Source organism: Erpetoichthys calabaricus, chromosome 4 (assembly GCF_900747795.2).
Source record: "Erpetoichthys calabaricus chromosome 4, fErpCal1.3, whole genome shotgun sequence".
Taxonomy (NCBI): Eukaryota; Metazoa; Chordata; class Cladistia; order Polypteriformes; family Polypteridae; genus Erpetoichthys; species Erpetoichthys calabaricus.
The window spans coordinates 58,744,861-58,764,761 of NC_041397.2; the positions used below are offsets into that span (position 1 = coordinate 58,744,861).

Consider the following 19,901-nt stretch of genomic DNA (forward strand, 5'->3'; position numbering starts at 1 on the left):
TTAACCTTGGTTTTTAAGGCCTTGAGAATCTCCAGTCTATTTCTGTCATGAATTGGCTCTTTGCTAGTGGGCCAATGTAGCTTGTTTCAATGATGGCAAACAACAGACCACTTGTCAGCCTTTTGTGACATTCTGCTATAATCATCATCATTTGCCTGCACTAGGTATTACAGAGTGCAACTGACCTAAAACAGAACAATGCTTTTGACACTTTATGAAATTAACATCTCATCCTGCTAGTATGTGTTAAGAATGTATTTCTTTGTGTATATTGTATAGTGTGTTTTTGGTTTGTTTTAACAACGTTTTGTGTTTCAGACAGCAGAAAGTATAATTAACAATACATTGAATCCAACAATATACTCACATAGCTGTAGCTACACATTTTTCATTTTTACAAAAGTTGTTTTGCTGTTATTTACCAAAGAACTACAGCTCCTTGTACTTGTAAAACATTATCCAAGATCAAATAGAAAACCAATAAAGGTAAGTCACAGGCACTCTACATTGTACTGTGTAGTTTTTTTTTTATTAAATCTGTTATGTCTAACTGAGAAAATACAGTTTTTCAACATACATATTGGTACAAGTATAGCAAATGGTTTTCAATTTGTGTAACAAAAAAAAAAAAAAAAAAGATGCTCCACCTGATGAAAACAAGAACTGCATCAATCGGCATTTTAACTAATACATTCACAAATTAGGAGGAAAAAAATGAAACAACTACTACTGTATATGAAAAAGTTAACAAGAACAGCTAATTCTCACAATAATACCAAAACAAGTGTGTCTGATTAGCCCAGCATGTGAGGGGAAGGGAAGAGAAAGGGGAAAAAAAAAACACAAACACAAAAACAAAATTCAAAATTTCGTTTAGGAAATAAACAGTATTTACTTTTGTAAAAAGGTCCACAGTTAAGAGAGCTATTATGATTGAACCCCCCATTGTTTTCGCAACACATACAGTCAAAATGACCTTGTAATATTATGCACAATCTAACATTAAACAAGTAGTATTTATATTTCTAAAAATAAAAATCTTAATCAAGATCGTGTCTTCTAAATATAATGATTCAGTGGGTTGAGAAATTTATTTAGGAAGTTGCTTGATGGAAAAACAGAAAAACGGAATAAAATCAAAGCCTACTTTCCATATCTGAGAAGCAAAATACTGTTATAAATGTCCATGCATTAAAAAGCATTATATTTGTTTACTAAAACTTTAAGCAGAACATGATCACATACTCATATGTGCATATAAATTTTGCAGTCTTTGTAATTCAAAGAACATATTACTTTTTCCGGCATCACTTACTTTCATTGCTCTTCTAACAAGAATTGTTTCTATAGTACGTGGCATGCTGAGTTTTTATGTAAAAGAAAATTATCACAAAAAAACATGAACTAGGACAAAATGAACAAACATACTCTGGCATCTGGATGTTTTTTGTGATGATTTCAGTACTTGCACTATATCTGCAAGCAAATCAAAAATATGCATACTAACTTGTGTTATGCAACCTGTCCGTGAAAATACCATATATGTGGTAAAGCTTAAGCTGTAAATAAGTAAGTTTAATGGTTATTTTTTTACGTTGGGAATAAAAAAAAAATTAAAAAAATCAAATATTTAAGCATCAGTGCATAAGTTTCCTCTTACTTACATTACACATCCTTAATGCACAGTTTGCAAGAAGTATATTTTTAGATGAATCTATACCAAGTAATGCACAAAAAAAAAAAAGTTTTCTACATTCAAATATTCAGAGTATGTGAATGTTTTTCACTTTGGTAAAACTTTCATTGATTGGTTTATTACATGTGACATTTACAATTGCTTTATTACAAGCCAAATGTCTTTACTCCTAAAGATGAGATCTGTACTTGTAGCAAACTTTGGGCATCAACACATTTCCTGTAAAGAAACATATTTACCAGTTATCTGGTTAAAACAAAGTTGTTTGATAATAATAAAAAAACATTGAAAACATTAATTTGTAGAAAGATGTTTTTGACCCTCTCCCAAATAGAAAACCTTGGCTTCAAACCAAACACGTATTAGGAAAACATCAAAAATGAATCCACACAGTGTGGTCTTGTTTATCTCCAATTCTATACATATATACACAGACACATAAAAAAATAGATATCTTAGAAGCTAACAATACAGAAATGAGCACTAGAAACACTATACTAGTCTACTCCCTTTTATTTTTAAGTCTATCTTTTGCCCCTCTTATTTCCAGCAGGAGGTTTTTTCAACTGAAGCATCTGTCCACCTGTACTGAAGCTAGTAGAAGAAGGATTGGACACACCAAAGGTTAAACCCGCCGATGCTGTTATGCCAGGGCTGCTGAAGTTAAATCCGGAAGTACTTGAGCTGCCAAATCCTTGAAAGCAAAGAGAACAAAACAAGTTAATTTGTACTGTAAAAAGTACCATTTCATTGTGATGGCAGAAAAGGCTGCATAAACAAAAATAACTCCCTTTTTTATTTATTGCATTAACCATTTCAGGGCACTATAATGTTAGGGACTTAGCAATGGTCAGTTTATTAAAGCTGTCATTATTTAGTACTTTATTGCATATCCCTTGCATGCAATGACTGGTTGAAGTCTGTGATTCACAGACATCACTAGGTATGGAGTATCTTCTCTGGTGAAGCTTTGCCAAGTCTCTGATAAAGCCATTATTAGTTCCTGCTTGTTTCTAAAGCTTGTCTCCTTATGTTTTCTCTTCAGCATATGGAAGGCATGCTCAATTAGATTTAAACTGGGTGACTGGCTTGGCCATTCAAGACTTTTCCATTTTTTAGCCTTGAAAAACTCCTATGTTACCTTAGCAGTATGTTTGGAATCATCATATTGATGTAGAATAAAGCTTTGTCCAATGAGTTTGGAGGCATTTACTGAAACCTCATTAGAATTCACTGTGCAACTGCCTTCAGCAGTTACATCATAAATTAATATAAGTGTGCCACTACCTGTGGCAGCCATAAAGCACACATTGTAAGATCCCCATCACCATGTCTAACATATGAGGTGGTATGCTTTGGATCTTGGGCAGTTAGTTCCTTTTTGTCTCCACACTTTGCTCTTGGCATCACTCTCAGAAATGCTGGTTTTTGTCTCATTTGTTCACAAGTTCTTTTTGCAAGATTCTGCAGAATCCTTTAGGTACTTTTTCCATAAACTGCAATCTGCCCACCCTGTTTTTGTAGATAACTAGTGGTTTTCATCTTGCAGTACTGCCTCTATTTCTTTTCATAAAGTTTCTTGTGGATAGTAGCCTTTCACATACACATCTGCCTCTTGTAGGCTATTTATGATCTGCTGGATGCCGTTTTGGGCTTTTTCTTTATTATTATGAGGATTCTTCTGTCATTGGCAAAGGGGGTCTCTTCCTTAAGCTATCAGTTCTTTTGTGATTACTAAGCTTACCAGTGCATTCATTCTTCTTTCAGAGAGTTGATTTAGGTAGTCCTAACGTTTTACCAATATCTGTAATATTTTTGTTGCTTTCCAATCTCAATGGTTTCTTTGACTTTCATTGATACAGCTCTTGTCTTCATGTTGAACATTGGCAACTACAGACTCCAAAGAGTAGAAGCAAGCCTAGGTCTCTTATGCCTACACCAATGAAGCAGTGGAACACACCTGAAAAATCACAAACACCTGTGATGCCAATTGTCCCAAACATTACAGCTCCCTAAAATGGAGGGACAAGGTCTAAACAGTGTTGTAATTTCTACATGTTGTGACTGAAATGTATGCAAACACTCTTAAAGTCTGTAATATGCACTTTACTCACGTCTGAATCTTTTGATTTATAATTTTAAACTGTGGAGCAGAAGGGTAAATCACGGGAAAATGTGCATATAAACACCGTACTAACCATGGATGGAGTGGGGAACAAGCAGGTAGGGGACACTGAGTGTTAAGTTAAATTGTCTACATACAAGTGACTGCGCCTGCAATAGACAGTCGTATTTGGTGCTTTGCATTTGATGTTGCATTGAAAAGCCTACGTTCACCATGACACTGATCTGGACTAAACAGGCTTGAAAATCGATGGGCATACAGTACTTTGAACTTTTTGGTTATGGTCTTTATTACTAATTTGAAGAAGAAAAAAAAAGACCAAAAAAAAGTAACAACAAAAGACTTTGTAAATTTAACAGTTATCACATCCTAACAAATTACAGTATAGAATATTGCCCTCTACAGTGGGGGAAATAATTATTTGATCCCCTGCTGAATTGTAAGTATGCTCACTTACAAGGAAATGAACAGTTTCTAATTTTATGCTAGTTTTATTTTAATGGAGAGAGAAAGAATATCAACCAAAAAATCCAGAAAACACACATTACATAAAAGTTATAAATTGATTTGGATGTCATTGAGTGAAATAAGTACCAAGTTTCCAGTGAACCTCTGAATCATTACAGGCCTGTACGTGTGCCTTCTTGAGCAGGGGGACCTTGCAAGCGCAGCAAGATATCAATCGATTATGGGGTATTGTGTTACCAATGGTGTTCTTGGCAACTGTGGTCCCAACTGCCTTCAGATAATCAACAAGCTCCTCCTGTGTAGTTTTGGGCTGATCCCTATACCTTTCTCAAGATTATCCTCACCCCATGAGGCAAAATCTTGCATGTAGCTCCAGGCCGAGGGTGACTGATGGTCAATTTTATATTTCTTCCATTCCCAAATGATCGCATCAATAGTTGTCACCCTCTCACCAAGCTTCTTGCTGATGGTCTTGTAGCCCATTCCAGCCTTGTGCAGGTCTACAATCTTGTCCCTGGCGTCCTCTGACAGGTCTTTGGTCTTGCCTATGGAGGTGGAGAGGCTGGAATGGAAGACATTGACTCTGAACAGGTGTGCTTTATACACACAATGAGTTCAGATCAGGAGTGTCTGTAACTGATTGACTGATTGATTGCTTGATTGTAATGTGTGTGCCACACGGGTACACAGCCAATCTGTTGGAACCAGAATTCTGTCTGGGTTGTAGGGGACCAAATACTTATTTCACTCAATGACATGCACATCAATTTATAGCTTTTATGTAATGTGTTTCTTCTGGATTTTTTGGCTGATATTCTGTCTCTCTCCATTAAAATGAAACTAGCTTAAAAATTAGAGACTGTTCATTTCTTTGTAAATAAGCAAACTTAAAAATTCAGCAGGGGGATCAAATAATTATTTCCCCCACTATATTTAACTTTTCTTAAAATGGATTAACTACCAAACTTTGAATGTATTTACTATTTTAACATGCATCCATAGTTTTCACTTTTCTTTGTTACAACCTGACAGTTAGTTAACAAATCATGAGAAAAATACATACTGTACATTTGCTTTTAGCATAAAGCATGTGTTATAAGAGGAACGTGTATGTACAGAGATCAGAATTACAACTGGCACTCTTGAAGTGTGCAAAATAAACCTAACCCCACAATTCAGTCTGGCAAGAAAGTAACTGAAAATGGACAAACCTGCACTTAGACTCCCTGAGGGTTTGCTTGTAGAACCAAATCCAAATGTGGAACTTCCTGTAGAACCACCTCCAAAACCCGGGCCACTGCCAAATGCTGAAAAGATATGTTTTATTTAATCAGTTGCAGTTCAATAAAAAGGTCAATTGCAATAGAGAATGCTTGATCTATTGAGTGTTTAATGCAACTACGGAAACACAAATAAGGTTTAAGTTCTCCAGCAAATTTAGACTTTGCAATATTTTTATCTAGATGGCCAATGCAACATGTAGGCATAATTTACTTTTATAAGGAGTGGCTAGTAACTTGGGTATGGTTTTATTATCTACAACTTAATTATTATATACAAAACCTTTCTTATCATATGCACAATGGCAAAAAATGTCCACTTTAAAGGAAGAATAACCTTAATTATAATATATAACATTTGCTTTAAATAATAATGCCTAATGCTTAAGTAATAACACTTTAAACTCTTTACATAATTATTTTAATCCAATGGGGGGGAATCAATCCCACTAAAAACAAGAACCTAAAAAATTTTAAAATACTATAACTATCCATTCTATTAACCATTTACGCAATTTAAACTTGTGGAAGGACAGTTTTTTCAGGCCACATTCACACTGGATCAATTTACAGTCACCAAGCAAACAACCTTCCACATCTTTGGGATGTCGGAGCAGAAATTACAGACAAGGGAAGAACATTCAAACTTCACACAGACAATGACCATTTTTATAAATAGGTATAAAGCAAAGATATTTAAAACTATGCACATATTCTTCAAAAAATGTATAATGATGCAACACACCTTTAACTCCAAAAATAAATACATTGTCTAAAACTGCCAGTCAGAATTGACACAAAGTAATTAATTCAAAATGGATACTCTAAGCTATAGATGACACATTACTGAAAAATGACAGCAAACAATCTCAGATGAGGCTAATTTCTTGCCTGGAAACTAGAAGAACTGGGTCTCTGACCAGATGGGAATGGGTATCATTACCTGGCTGGGAGGCCAGTCCTTCCAGTTTCTTTTATAGTGGCGTCCCGTCCGGGCAAGGAATCAGCCTCTACAATGGCCATCCATCCCCTGCAGCACTCACACTGCATTCTATAAAGACCCCACCAAAAATCATGTACATGAAAGATAGGATAAGCACTTTACACTGCAAAATAGCATTTATTTGTGACTTTTTTTTTGTCTTGCAACACTTCCAGTGTGCACAACACACATATTGCTACTTTTTCCATTAAAACTGTTCCCACTTGTGCAACTATAAAATCATTACATGTCCTGGCCTGTCTAACTTAAGCTGGCAAGAAGTTACAGCATAACCTGACAGCACTAAGCATGAAACAGCCTTGGAGAGGGTCAAAGTCCTCCCGCACTCACTCACTCACTCACTCACATACACACATGACCACTTTGGAATCAGCCGAACCAACAGTTATTTGTAACAGATGTAGAAAGCGACACTACTAGACCCAACCTTTTTAATTTGACAGTTACTTTAAAAACATACCTTTACTACAAATGGACATTATTTCTGTATATTATCAAAGAATAGTTTAAGAATAGTAAGTTTTCAAGTATACAATGTCATCTGACTGGTTGCAGAATAGTTTAGTTTCACTTGAACTTCAGATGACTTTCTCTGTAGTCGTCATGACTCTAGTTAATTCAATCTTGGTGTATAGACTAATGCAACATATAGTAACATAATACATAGCTCTCAATATTCACAAATTCATGCTCTGTCTTGACTGAGAATTGGAGGAAATGAGGGAATTCTGATTGTTGGAGAATTAAACATTTAAGGAAATGATGATCTATCCTTGTCCAACATTACCCACATAAAATACACAGAATATTCTCTGGAAGAAAAAGTCAAAATTATTATTTTTGATGTATGAACAAGTAATTCAGAGATAAGGAAATAAATATGAGGCAAAAGCAGAGAATTGCACCTTTTTGTTCTGGGTATGTAGACAAAAGAGTAGAAGTCTGTCAAATAAAATACTTCTGATGATCATCTGATGCACAATAATGAAAAGCAAATGCTTTATTAGCTCTGACAATAGAAACCAAGGTATTTTAAGTGAAATCTACTCCATCTGCTTGTATGATAACCAAAACAAAAAGGCTTAAAAGGTATTTTACGTAGGACCTTCCGAAAGTGTGCCAAGGGAGCATGGTTACACTGTTCTTAGCACTGTGGCTTCACAATATCTGAACCCTGCATTTAAATCCCAGGGTGGGCCTTGTCTCAATGAGGTGTCTGCTTTCTGACAGAATGTGTGTGGATGTTTCTGAAAAATGTATAAGTAAAACTGAATCATAGCTATTCACATGTGCAAGTACACCTTCATTAAAGAGAAAGGTTCACTAATAAATAAAATTCCACTCTGATTCTTTAACAATAAGGTCTCCCCTGAAATATACAATCTAGTAGCAGTATCCTAAATGCAAACAGTTGACACTGCATTCACACTCTCTAACAGATGCACAGTATGTAATATGCTTCATGCAAATTTGTAACTGCATATTTTTGTTAGCGAAACATGCAGGAACATCATATAGTGTATTAGCACCAGTTTATTTTTTTCATGCAGCAAAATATGTCATAGTATGAGTTAGGCTAATAATTATTTAATGAAAAAGTGAAATGAATGCCAGGAACTGTTTACAAGGTAATAATTAAGTAGTTGTTTTGTAGAAGGCAACAAAGTCATGCTATCTAGGTTACGTGTTGAACATGGATGGTGGTGAAGACTTGGTAACTTGGTAGTGATAATAAGGATGAAATATACAAGAAAGCAGCAAAAGGGCATAGGAAAATAATGAGGTGGGTGTGCAGAATTTCTTTGAGGATTTTACTACAGAAGCAAAAGAAATGCAAAGTGTTAAGAGACAGGATACGTAAGCAGTTTGACATCCCATGACCTACAGCTGGTTGTAATTGTTCATTGTGATTTAAATAAAGATGTGGCTACATAAAATATAGAGAGAGGTAATTGATGCATGATAATTATAACCCCTAAATGTATCCTACATCACAGAAGTAAAAGTACATTTAAAAGTACATTTGGTATACTGTTAGTTTAACAACTGCTATCTGAATTTATCCCAGTTCACTACTTTTTGTTGAAGTGTTTATTATTTTGGCCACCTATTAATTTTCTAACAATTCATTTATCTAATTCTATGTGCTTGTCTTCAACCAAATGCGGAAAAAACAAACAACCTAATTAAAGAACATACGTTGTTTTAATGTTAGTCAATCCGTCAGCTTTATAATGATACTACCAATTCTAGAATTAAGAAAATATATATTTACCTGCCTATTTAATGCATTTTTATGTCATTTAATGTATATAAAACTTACTCCTTAGGAAACATAGTGGCATGCACTTTTACTTTTTGGACTGAATATGGATGCAAGACCACAAGAGTGCCCAGAGATGGATTAACTGATGGCTAATGCTGCACAGCAACTATTGCTTTCTGCACTATTGTAAAAAAACAAGGGGATTCAGAAAAAAACTGACATTCCCATTAACACCAGGATTTTAGTGCAGAGATGGCACTACTTTTCACTTCAGTTTTTGAATATGTGTTAATTTTAAAACAAGTACATCTTGTTGCCTTTTTTTACCTTTGATTCAACCTATTTGTTACTGTTTGATTCTTTCAGTGACACAAAAACAGCAGCAGGTTTAGAGAGAAACATACATGTATTGCATGACTGACAACTTATATGGTACTCAATCTTTTCTTTGCAATGTCTGGTGTTTGTTAATATGTGAATTATTTGCAGAAATTGTGTTTTATCGGTGTATGTATAGACCTACACTGCAGACAGAAATACAGATAGACAGACACACACATATTGTATATTGGTATTATATACCAGTTAAACTATAGTAGTTTGATGATGCATTTACAATTGCTATTGTGACTTTATATTTATTGGTACACAAGTTACAAGAGACAATGAATGCTGTTTCTGTTTTATGTGTGCACGATGACTGCCAATAATCTCACATTACAGTTTCTTGAATCTTAAATCAATAATCTTTCACAGCCAAAATGCATTATCATCCACATTCTATATGAATTCCAGTTTATGCTAATGTTTTTTTTAAATGTATATCTTGAGCTTTGACACTGCAAATGGCTATCTGGCAAAATGTTTCTCACAAAGGTAATGCATTAAATGCTTTTGACTTATTTACAAATCTAAAGGAAAAGCGAACAGAACAAAAGAAAAACAGATCTCTACGCAATAAACAGATATTAAAGAATAAGTAAATTACTAGTTGAGTTCAAACATTGAACTTTCAGTAAATTACAGTACTGGTATAAAATTGCTTTAAATTTTGGAAGAAAGTATGCTTTAAATGTTTTTTTGATAGCTTATGCTTTAACTGTACATACAATTACTACATATAACATTGTTGCAAGACATAAAATCCCTGTCTGTAAACTTTTTATTTTACTTAAAAAATAACTTTAAAAATTATCAGAAGATAGTGGGGACAATAGAGATTTATTTTAACCCTGCATCCTGTAATCAGTCATTTGAGGGGTACTATAATAAAAAAAAAGTATTCACAGGCTGCAATGCTATTTTTCTGTTTATTTTAAGTTAAACTTTAAGATATTTCTTATTTGTATTCATTCAACCCATTCAAAACAGAAGTTTAAATTATTTTAGTTCTAGAAGCAAACAGAATACTGTTCCCAAGTGAGCAGTGAGAATGTTTGCAAAATGCATATTGCCGACTGTTTGGCATGTAAATTGTTTCATGTTGAAGTTTCTAAAGTATTATAAAGAGGATAAAGTTTAAAAAGTACCTCCAAAGCTTGAAGAGCCTAAGCCGCTTGATTGCAGCCCAGTGCCAATACCGGAGCCGAATGGTGCACCAAAACTAACTCCCAGTGTTGGCTGAGGCCCTGGTATAGAAAAATCAGAAAACTTTCCTTACTCTATAAGGTCATTAGTTATTAAAAATTATGCTTTGAACATAAGCAAGACTGAAAATTAGTTGAAATTAACAGCATGTTCACAAAACACTACTGAATGCTTCATTTAACTCTGTCTAAGAACACACAGTGCTTTACACGAATGTGGATCTGATTTCATGTTCCAAAAAGAAGTGTTTCAAGTCAACACGTGAATCTTGTATTTTTCCAATAACTTCTGTGGTGGTCAATGTCAGGTAGCTTTAACTGCTCCAATGATTCACTATTTCAGCAGGAAAAATTGTAATTTTAGTATGCTTTATATATTGTACAAAGCAGAACACAAAATGCGTATTAAGGTGTAATTTAAAAGGGAAAAAATGGATGCTTGCACTAAAAAACTAAATTAATTTTATCAGATGTTACAAGAAAATTTAGTAGTCAAAAAGAAACAAGACAGTGTCTTTCTTTGAGAGATTTATTGCAATTTTAAAGCAATGCATTTACAGAAATCATGACAAACAAAACCAAAAAAACTGTGGTAGACTCGTGAATTGAAATAATTACATAACTAAATTCAAAGCTGCAAATCAATGGAGGCATAATTCCAAAACTGAAACACAAATACATTCTCAATGTTTTGTTTAGGTACACCTTTCTATGATTTCAAAATATATTTACACATTCACAGTAATATAACCAACAAAAGGTGAAAAATGAGTATGCTTAAAGGGATCTGGGTTTTCTTCAAAAACTACTTTAAGTCAGTCCCGCAGTATTATGATAAAGGATATACATATAGGATTACATGACAATTAAAATCTTTCATAACTTATGAACAGTTAAAAGTTCCCAAATGCTCAAATGTAAAACCAGCTACACTGGATTATTTGTATTATCTTTTTCTTATATGGGAAATAAATTGACAGAATAAGATTTTTCTACAGAAGTCAAATTATTGTTTGCAAGGAAATCTGGTGAAATGGCATTTAGAGTAAAATGACTTATCAGCCTTAAAGAAGCAATACATTGGTAATTTTTCCAAATGAAATTACAGTATTTTTCTCAAGAACATTTAAAAATTTAGACTAAATTCAACAGAAAAGGTCATGATTTTCTACTCTTATTTTCAAACTTTCCAAATTTATAACTGATCAGAAGCTGTAAAAGGTTTAAAAGAAAGAAAAAGAAAGACAACAGTCTATGATTTTTCCAGAAAAACAGTGGCACTGCTAAACATTTTATAGCCGACTAAGACAACAGTGGCTAATATTCAAAGACTGCAAAAAATGCAACTGGTAAAACACATTAATAGGGTAATATGAAAATTTCTTCTATAAAATACACATAAACACACACTCACGGATGAAGCAAAAAATTAAGACCAATCCCATATGTCGCAAATGACACTGACAAATCTCATAACAACGCCTCAAGTTATATTAGACAGTGAGCTGAAACTTGGTACTTGAAGTCAACGTGTTGAATGCAAAAGATATGGGCAGGTATAAAGGCATGAGAGATTTTGTTAAGGGCCAAAGCATTACGGCCAGATGACTGGGGAAGACCATTTCCGAAATGGAAAGGGGTGCCAACTGTCATCCTTGGCGAGTACCTCCTGGTAACTTCCAACAGGGCATTGGCCAGACAACAGTAATCAATGCAAGGTGTCAAAGAAAGCTGTTCTGTGTGGTACGAACCAAAAGAAGGGATACTGTGGCACACATCGCAGAAAAGTTTAATGATGGTTACAGCGCTAATAAGCCAAGACACACTGCTGCATATGAAACTGCATAGCTGCAGGCAAGTCAGAGTGATCATGCTAAGACCCTGTCATCTATCAAAAGCGCCTTTATATATATTTAAAAAAAAAAAAAAAAAGGGGGAAATGCAAGCACTTGAACTGGATCAATGAAAGAAGAGTCATCTGGTCCGCTGAATCCCATTTTCTTTTGCATCATGTGGATGGCCAGGTACATGTGCATCTGTTATCTGGGGAAGAAATAGCACCAGGGTGCATTGTGCAAAGATGACAAACCAGAGGAAGGAGTGTAATGCTTTGTTCAATGTTCTGCTTGGAAACCTTGGGTCCAGACATTAAAGTGGATATCAATTTAACATGAACCACCTACCTAAACATGGTTGTATATCAAGTATACCTATGGCAACGGTACTCTCTGATATAAAAAGCATCTTTCCACAAGAAAATGCACCCTGCTACAATGCACTAATTGTGTGAGAATGGTTTGAGGAACATGATAAAGAGTTCAAAGTTTTCAAATGTCCTACAAACTCCCCAAATATCAATCCCAATCAAGCACCTGCGGGATATGTTGGAACAAGTCCAATTTGTGATGGCTCCTCCTCACAAATTGAAGAACAGAGTTTTAGGATCTGCTACAAAAATCCTGATGCCATAAACCACAGGATACCTGCAGAATGCTCAACTGTACATCACAGCCTGTGTGTGTGTGTGCTATGTATGTATTGTATTATATATTTACACATACATATACATATACACACACACACACACAGTTCTATCAAAATATTAGTATCACATATATACACAAAAAATTAACATGATTTGATTACTCCAAGCTAAAAACGAAATACACAAAATCCTTTCAGAAGGGATAAAACCTGATAACATTTTATATAATATAAAAACCCCACATAGCACCACTTCACAATTTCCAGAGAAAAGAGAAGTAAAATCCAAGTCAAAACAATGAAGATTTTCTTATTTTGCTAATAAAGAAATAACAGTCATGCCATTTCATATCAATCTAGGATACCAAAAATATCTTCAAAGAATGCAGGAACCAATCTGCTGGAGATCTTTAACTGAATCAGCTGAATGTTGATTTAAGGCAAAGCATTCAAACCAAAATTTGGTTCATATACTACAAAATGTGTAGTTTAAGATGTAAATCTAATGCTGTTAATCTGGCTTTTTAAATTCTACAGAAACCAATTAATCACTGAATCCTTCAAATATAAAGAAGGTACGAGAAAAAGTTGACTACAATAGTTAATAACCATACTGAATCCTATTCAGCATGTTCTTTGAAATGTTTCATACATTTTAAAAAATGCAGCAAATGCTAGAGATGTAATTGTTTCCAACAATATTTAACCCTTCCTATTAACAGTCATTATCAAGTAATACTTTCATTTAAAATATAAATTTAATACGGCTGCCACACTTTTTTTTGTATCTGGCAAATATCTAACACACACACAACAACAAAAGGCAGCTATTAGTAATGAAGTGCATCTATCAGAAGTAGTAACTAGATTGAAGTGTACTTGTTAAAATAGTACCTAAATACCTGCACACTAAAATGCTTAAATTAAAATGTCTGATTTTTTTTAATGAACTGAATATTAAAGTAAATTACCTCACTTTTTTTTTTTTTTTTAAATTGACAATATACAGCACTTTCTTTGGAACAAGAACTGTGCTTTCTTTACATTGTGTGTCTGCCTTTACAGTGACACAGTGCACTAAATTTTACTAAAGTTTCCAAATTAACCTAAATAACATACAAAACACATTTAATTTTTCTCAATTAAGCAGTGATATGTCAATTTTTCAAAGTAGGTTTTTGTTTAAATGTAGCAGCATAATTCATTATAATAAATTACAAACATGAAAATAATTGGAATATTTAAAATAGCAACTAAATATAAACAATTTAGATTATCTTTTAATTAATTAAGCAAGTCAAATTCACAAAATGTTGGAAGACGCAAGATCTGCTTAAATAAAGTATCCTACTTTTAAACAGTGGATCAATGGAAAAGGAAACAATCAGTACAATGCTTAAGATGATTTACAAATTTAAACTATCTCGTACATAGAAAACACAAAAGTTTCTTTTTCTTTATTTCAGTGCTGGTTCCTACAGTGTGATAAGTACAAGTAATGCATTATTTACTATACAATTCATGTTCTCTCTTTAACAGCAAATTTAAAGTCCCATTCCAAAGAGGATAAGCCAGTTTTAACTAAAGGATTCTAAGATATTATCGAAGCTTCATGAAACAAAATCCAGTTTCTACAGTATAAAGCTATCCAACAAAAAATATTTGTAAAACGCTTAAAGTGATTGCAGACACACAAATACAGTATCTTTCAAATAAATAACTGAAATATTCAATATTTTAGGCAACGGTTACCACAACCTGAATTAGGTTAGCACACTGCACTTTGTGTCAAGAGCAGATACATTTGCTCCTTTAAATAATAATAAAATTAATATAAATCCTCAAAACACACATTTAACCAGATAAACCCATAAAAAGTGCCCCCCCTTCCACCAATTACTTAGTATGAGTTCAAGTTATGTCCATATGGATCTGTCACTCAGAACTTTAAAATCACACTTTAAAGTCCACCATCTCTCCCATACAATTTATATCTTTGATCTCTCTGTGTGTGTGTCTGTGCGTGATATATATATATATCACGCACAGACACACACAGAGAGATCAAAGATATAAATTGTATGGGAGAGATGGTGGACTTTAAAGTGTGATTTTAAAGTTCTGAGTGACAGATAGAGATTATTTTTATAATTTTTTTTTTTTTTTTTTAAATCTGAATTCTCACCATCCAAATTTAATTGGATTGCCATTCAGCTGACAGCGATATTCTTTCAACATATATATATATTGTGATCTTATACTAGGACTTTATAAAGGACCCTCCCACCACAGTGTCTAATTTACTTCATAAAATTAATATGAAATCTGACAGTTTTTCTTTTCTCATTTTAAACTTCAAAGAATGCAGAAACCAATCTGAAGCACCAATCTGTGAAGCATTTTATAATTGCACTGAACATTCAAGATAAAACATGGAATAAAGACAGTTTAACATAAATTTGAGAAAAGTTTTCACAAAAATCTTTCTGATGTTAACATTGTAAATTTTGAGTCTTCAATGTTAATGACTTTTTTATGGATTGCAAAGATAATATTACAGCTGATGCAGAATAATACAAGAAATATGTGAGATTCAGATTATTACCAAGAAAAGAAGGCTGGTTATGCCTAACATCATACCACTGTAAAAACACTTAAGTGTTTGCTATACATATATGTTGTATTTCTATTATATATACACACAGAAACACACACACACACATACATATATATTATATACATACATATACATATACATACATATATATATATATATTATATATATTATATATAAATAAATAAAAAACCACGATGAAAGAAAAAGTAAATACAAATTAGTTCCTGGCTATCCAGGGGTTTCCATGGACAGGGGCACCAGCAATCGGTCAAAGAGCATACAGAAAACCTGGGTGAAACCCCAATAAGTGAAATAACAACCACGATGGTAGGAAGAGAGTATCAACCCATCATGTCATTGTAAGCAAGGCTGAAACTGGATGCTTCAGAGTGGCCAGAGGCACAAATACTATACCAGGAAAGAATAAGTTGCTACCTGGAGATTTCCCCAAAAAAACCTGACAGAAGAAGAGTAGAGAAAAGAAGGGATGAAGAGAAATGCTTTGTTTACTTCATACATTCAGTCAGTACCTCTAAATCCGAGGCCATGGTTCTCTGCCAGAAAAGGGTGGAATGCTCTCTCCGGGTTGGGAACACATTACTGCCTCAAGTGGAGGAGTTCAAGTATCTCGGGGACTTGCACACGAGTGAGGGAAAAATGGAGCAGGAGGTTGACAGATGGATCAGTGCGGCATCCGCAGTAATGCGGGCTCTGCAATGGTCCGTCGTGGTGAAGAGAGAGCTGAACCAAAAGACGAGGCTGTCGATATACCAGTCAATCTACGTTCCTACCCTCACCTATGGTCACAAGCTTTGGGTAGTGATTGAAAGACCAAGATCGCGGATACAAGCGGCTGAAATGAGTTTTCTCCGGAGGGTGGCTGGACTTTCCCTTAGAGATATGGTGAGGAGTTCAGTTATCCGGGAGAGACTCTAAGTAGATTGGCTGCTCCTCCGCATTGAGAGAAGCCAGTTGAGGTGGTTCGGGCATCTGGTCAGGATGCCCCCTGGACACCTCCCTAGGGGGGTGTTCCAGGCATGTCCCACTGGGAGAAGGCCACAGGGCAGACCCAGGACACGCTGGAGGGATTATATCTCCCGGCTGGCCTAGGAATGCCTCAGGGGTCCCCCCCAGAGGAGCTGGAGGAGGTGGCTGGGGAGAGGGAGGTCTGGGCTTCCCTGCTTAGGCTGCTGCCCCTGCGACCCGACTTCGGATAAGCATTGGACAATGGATGGATGGATATGGACAATGGATGGATGGATACTTCATACATTGCCTTTCTCACTTGTGTACCACTACCTGAATAATAATAATAATAATAATAATAATACATTTTATTTATATAGCGCCTTTCCCATGCTCAAGGCACTTACAGAATAAATAAAGAACGGCAGAATATACAGTATATAGCATTGTACAAACCAGATAAATAAACAAAGAAGATTAAGACAGTAAATTCTGAAAAAAAAAACAAAAAAAAAAACAGACAACATAATTGATGGTCTCGCACACACATACAGGTTACATGAGCATCTTGACAGAGAAGTAAACTGAGAGAAAGGTAATAAAGTCAAGCAGAGCTAAAAGCCTTCCTGAACAGATGAGTTTTGAGTTGTTTTTTAAAAGAATTCATGGAGTCAGCTGACCTGATTAATTTTGGTAGGTCATTCCAGAGTCTGGGCGCTATACAGCTGAAGGCCCTGTCACCCATGGAGTGTAGATTAGTGACGGGCACAACAAGATTGCCAGAATCAGAGGACCTTAGTGGGCGGGCAGGCACATAGTGATGGAGAAGGTCACTGATGTAGTTTGGCGCGAGGTTATTTAAAGCTTTGTAGGTTATTAGTAGGATTTTATATTCGATTCTGTAGGACACAGGGAGCCAGTGAAGGCGGAGCAGGATGGGTGTGATGTGCTCGCTGCTGCTGGCTCGAGTAAGGACTCTTGCAGCTGAGTTTTGAATAAGCTGGAGCTGTGATATAAGATTAGAAGGGGCACCTGCCAGTAGGGAATTACAATAATCGATGCGGGATGTGATAAAAGCATGGACAAGTTTCTCAGCATTAGAGAAGGAGAGGAAGGAGCGAACACGGGATATGTTGCGGAGGTGAAAGTAAGAAAGTTTCTTAATGTGATTTATGTGGGCGGAATAAGTGAGGGAGGAGTCAAAAATGACACCAAGATTTTTTACAGTAGAGGCAGGTCTGATGAGATCACTGCCAAGATGGACTGGGAAGGAGCTCATTTTATTAAGTTGCATTTTAGTCCCAATTTGCAGGAGTTCAGTTTTATTGCAATTTAATTTTAAAGAGTTCTGCTCCATCCAGGTTTTAATTTCACTAAGGCAGGTTGTGAGCTGAGAAAGCTCTGATGAAGTTCCACTTTTAACATTGAAGTAGAGCTGGGTATCATCTGCATAAAAATGATAACCCAATCCATAACTACGGATAATATGGCCAAGGGGAAGCATATAAATACAGAAAAGCAGAGGACCGAGGACAGAGCCCTGAGGGACTCCTTGTGTGACTGGCGCTGAGCTGGATCTACTGTTGCCAAGACTAACAAACTCTTGCCTATCAGTCAGATAGGACTTGAACCACTGGAGGGCAGTGCCAGAGATACCCAGCATGTTCTCCATTCTGAACAGTAGGATGTCATGTCTGACAGTGTCAAATGCATAAATGAATGATTTCGTTTAACATACTATTTTGAAACTGCCGACATCCTTGGCATTATTCTGCATGTATTGGGTTCCCAGAAACCTGGCCTCTCTGGTTACAGTACTTATTCATTGTAAACAATTGTTTATTAATTTTCACTGCTAAATCCAGTTGCAATTCGAAAACTAAGTGAAGCAGAGAAATCATTTTTTGTTCCGAGCTTTTATTTCCGCTAGTTATTAAAGACAACTGTGCGTCTTATACATGCACAAGCACTCTACAACATTAGTAAACCAAGACAGTAGCTGTTAATCCTAGATGTTTTATACATATGCAATATTCATGTACAGATGTATAAATCATTCATTCAATTTAGATGGACATGACCCATTGTTGTCACCAACTATAATGCAAATTATATACAGGCAGTACTAACTTTTCTATTGCCTATATTTCAAAGATACACAGTCACGTCATTACGTTTTTAAAAACTAAAGCGTACATTGAGCAAAATTAAGTTGGCAGGTTTGACGAACCTGAGCACTGCATCTACAACAGAAAAGCTTTCTTATTTTGAGCACTGCCAAATCTGAGAACTTATGTAAACACCCTTGTAAACAAATCCAAAAGACAAAAAGTGAAGTTTAATTTGCTAGTAAAGCAAAGGCAAGAAGATGCCTGCTAATACTAATCCATTTTGAAATAAGCAAAGACACATAGAGATTCCACCCCTGAAGCACTAAGAGTGGCAATATACACAGGAGGTCTCTGCATGAAACACAGCAAGGCATTGGTTTGGGGGATTCCCTAATAATGCTGAATATCTTTTGTAAAAATTTAAGAATAATATTTTGTTCTTACATGTTTGGTTTAAAAGAACAAGATAAATATTTATGTCTGGGAATTGTGTGGTTTTTAAACAAGTACTAAATGATAGATAATTTACACACTAGTATTTGTCAATATTTTGAGAGAACAACTGACAAATGGTATCAGTCTGGACAAATCTGCAAAAGTGTACACCAAACATATCTATGGATATCTGTCCAAACATTACATTACCCATCACCTCTCCCCTTTACAGGATATGCAACACTTTGCTGACTGGCAGCATCAATTACACTGTCTAGTGAAGTAACTATTTACAGTTGAAGTTGGACGTTTACAATTCTTTAAAACTTCATAATCACTACATAGATTTTACACTAGTAAACTTGAATTTGGCATATCAATTAAGACATCTACTTGGTGCTGGACAAAAATAATTTTTCCAACAATGTTCACAGAGAGAGTATTCCACTTTTTATTGACTATCACAATTCCATTGGGCCACATGTTTAAATACATTTTGCTAATGAATGGTATTATTGCCTTTAAATTGTTTAACTTGAACCAAATGTTTTGGATATCCTTCCACAAGCTTCTTACAATAGGTTGCCGTAATTCTGGCCCATTCCTCCAGACAGAACTGGTATAACTGGAGCAGGTTCGGAGGCCTCCTTGCCCACACACGCATTTACAGTTCTACCCACAAATATCCCACTGGATTGAGATTAGGGCATTGTGATGGCTATTCCAATACCTTGACTTTGTTGTTGTCAAGCCATTTTGACGCAATTTTGGAGGTATGCTTGGGGTCATTGTACATTTGTGACTGAGCTTCAACCTCCTTGCTGAGCTCTTCAGATGTTGCTGCAGTAGATCTACATAATTTTC

At 35.2% G+C, this 19,901-nt stretch overlaps 1 protein-coding gene across 3 annotated transcripts in view; it reads right to left on the minus strand.

Annotated features, from left to right (window-relative positions):
• Positions 1-491: 491 nt before the first annotated feature.
• The window catches only part of nup58 (nucleoporin 58), a 129,615-nt gene continuing 110,205 nt past the window's right edge, over positions 492-19,901 (minus strand). For 2 of the 3 annotated variants that reach the window (XM_051926391.1, XM_051926389.1), the window contains 3 exons: positions 10,368-10,466; positions 5,501-5,596; positions 492-2,390 (listed from right to left, as the gene is read on the minus strand). In XM_051926391.1, the coding sequence (XP_051782351.1) occupies positions 2,221-2,390; positions 5,501-5,596; positions 10,368-10,466 (365 nt within the window). In that variant the 3' untranslated portion in view covers positions 492-2,220. The remainder of the gene's footprint in view (positions 2,391-5,500; positions 5,597-10,367; positions 10,467-19,901) is intronic. The other variant, XM_051926390.1, reaches the window with a different exon arrangement.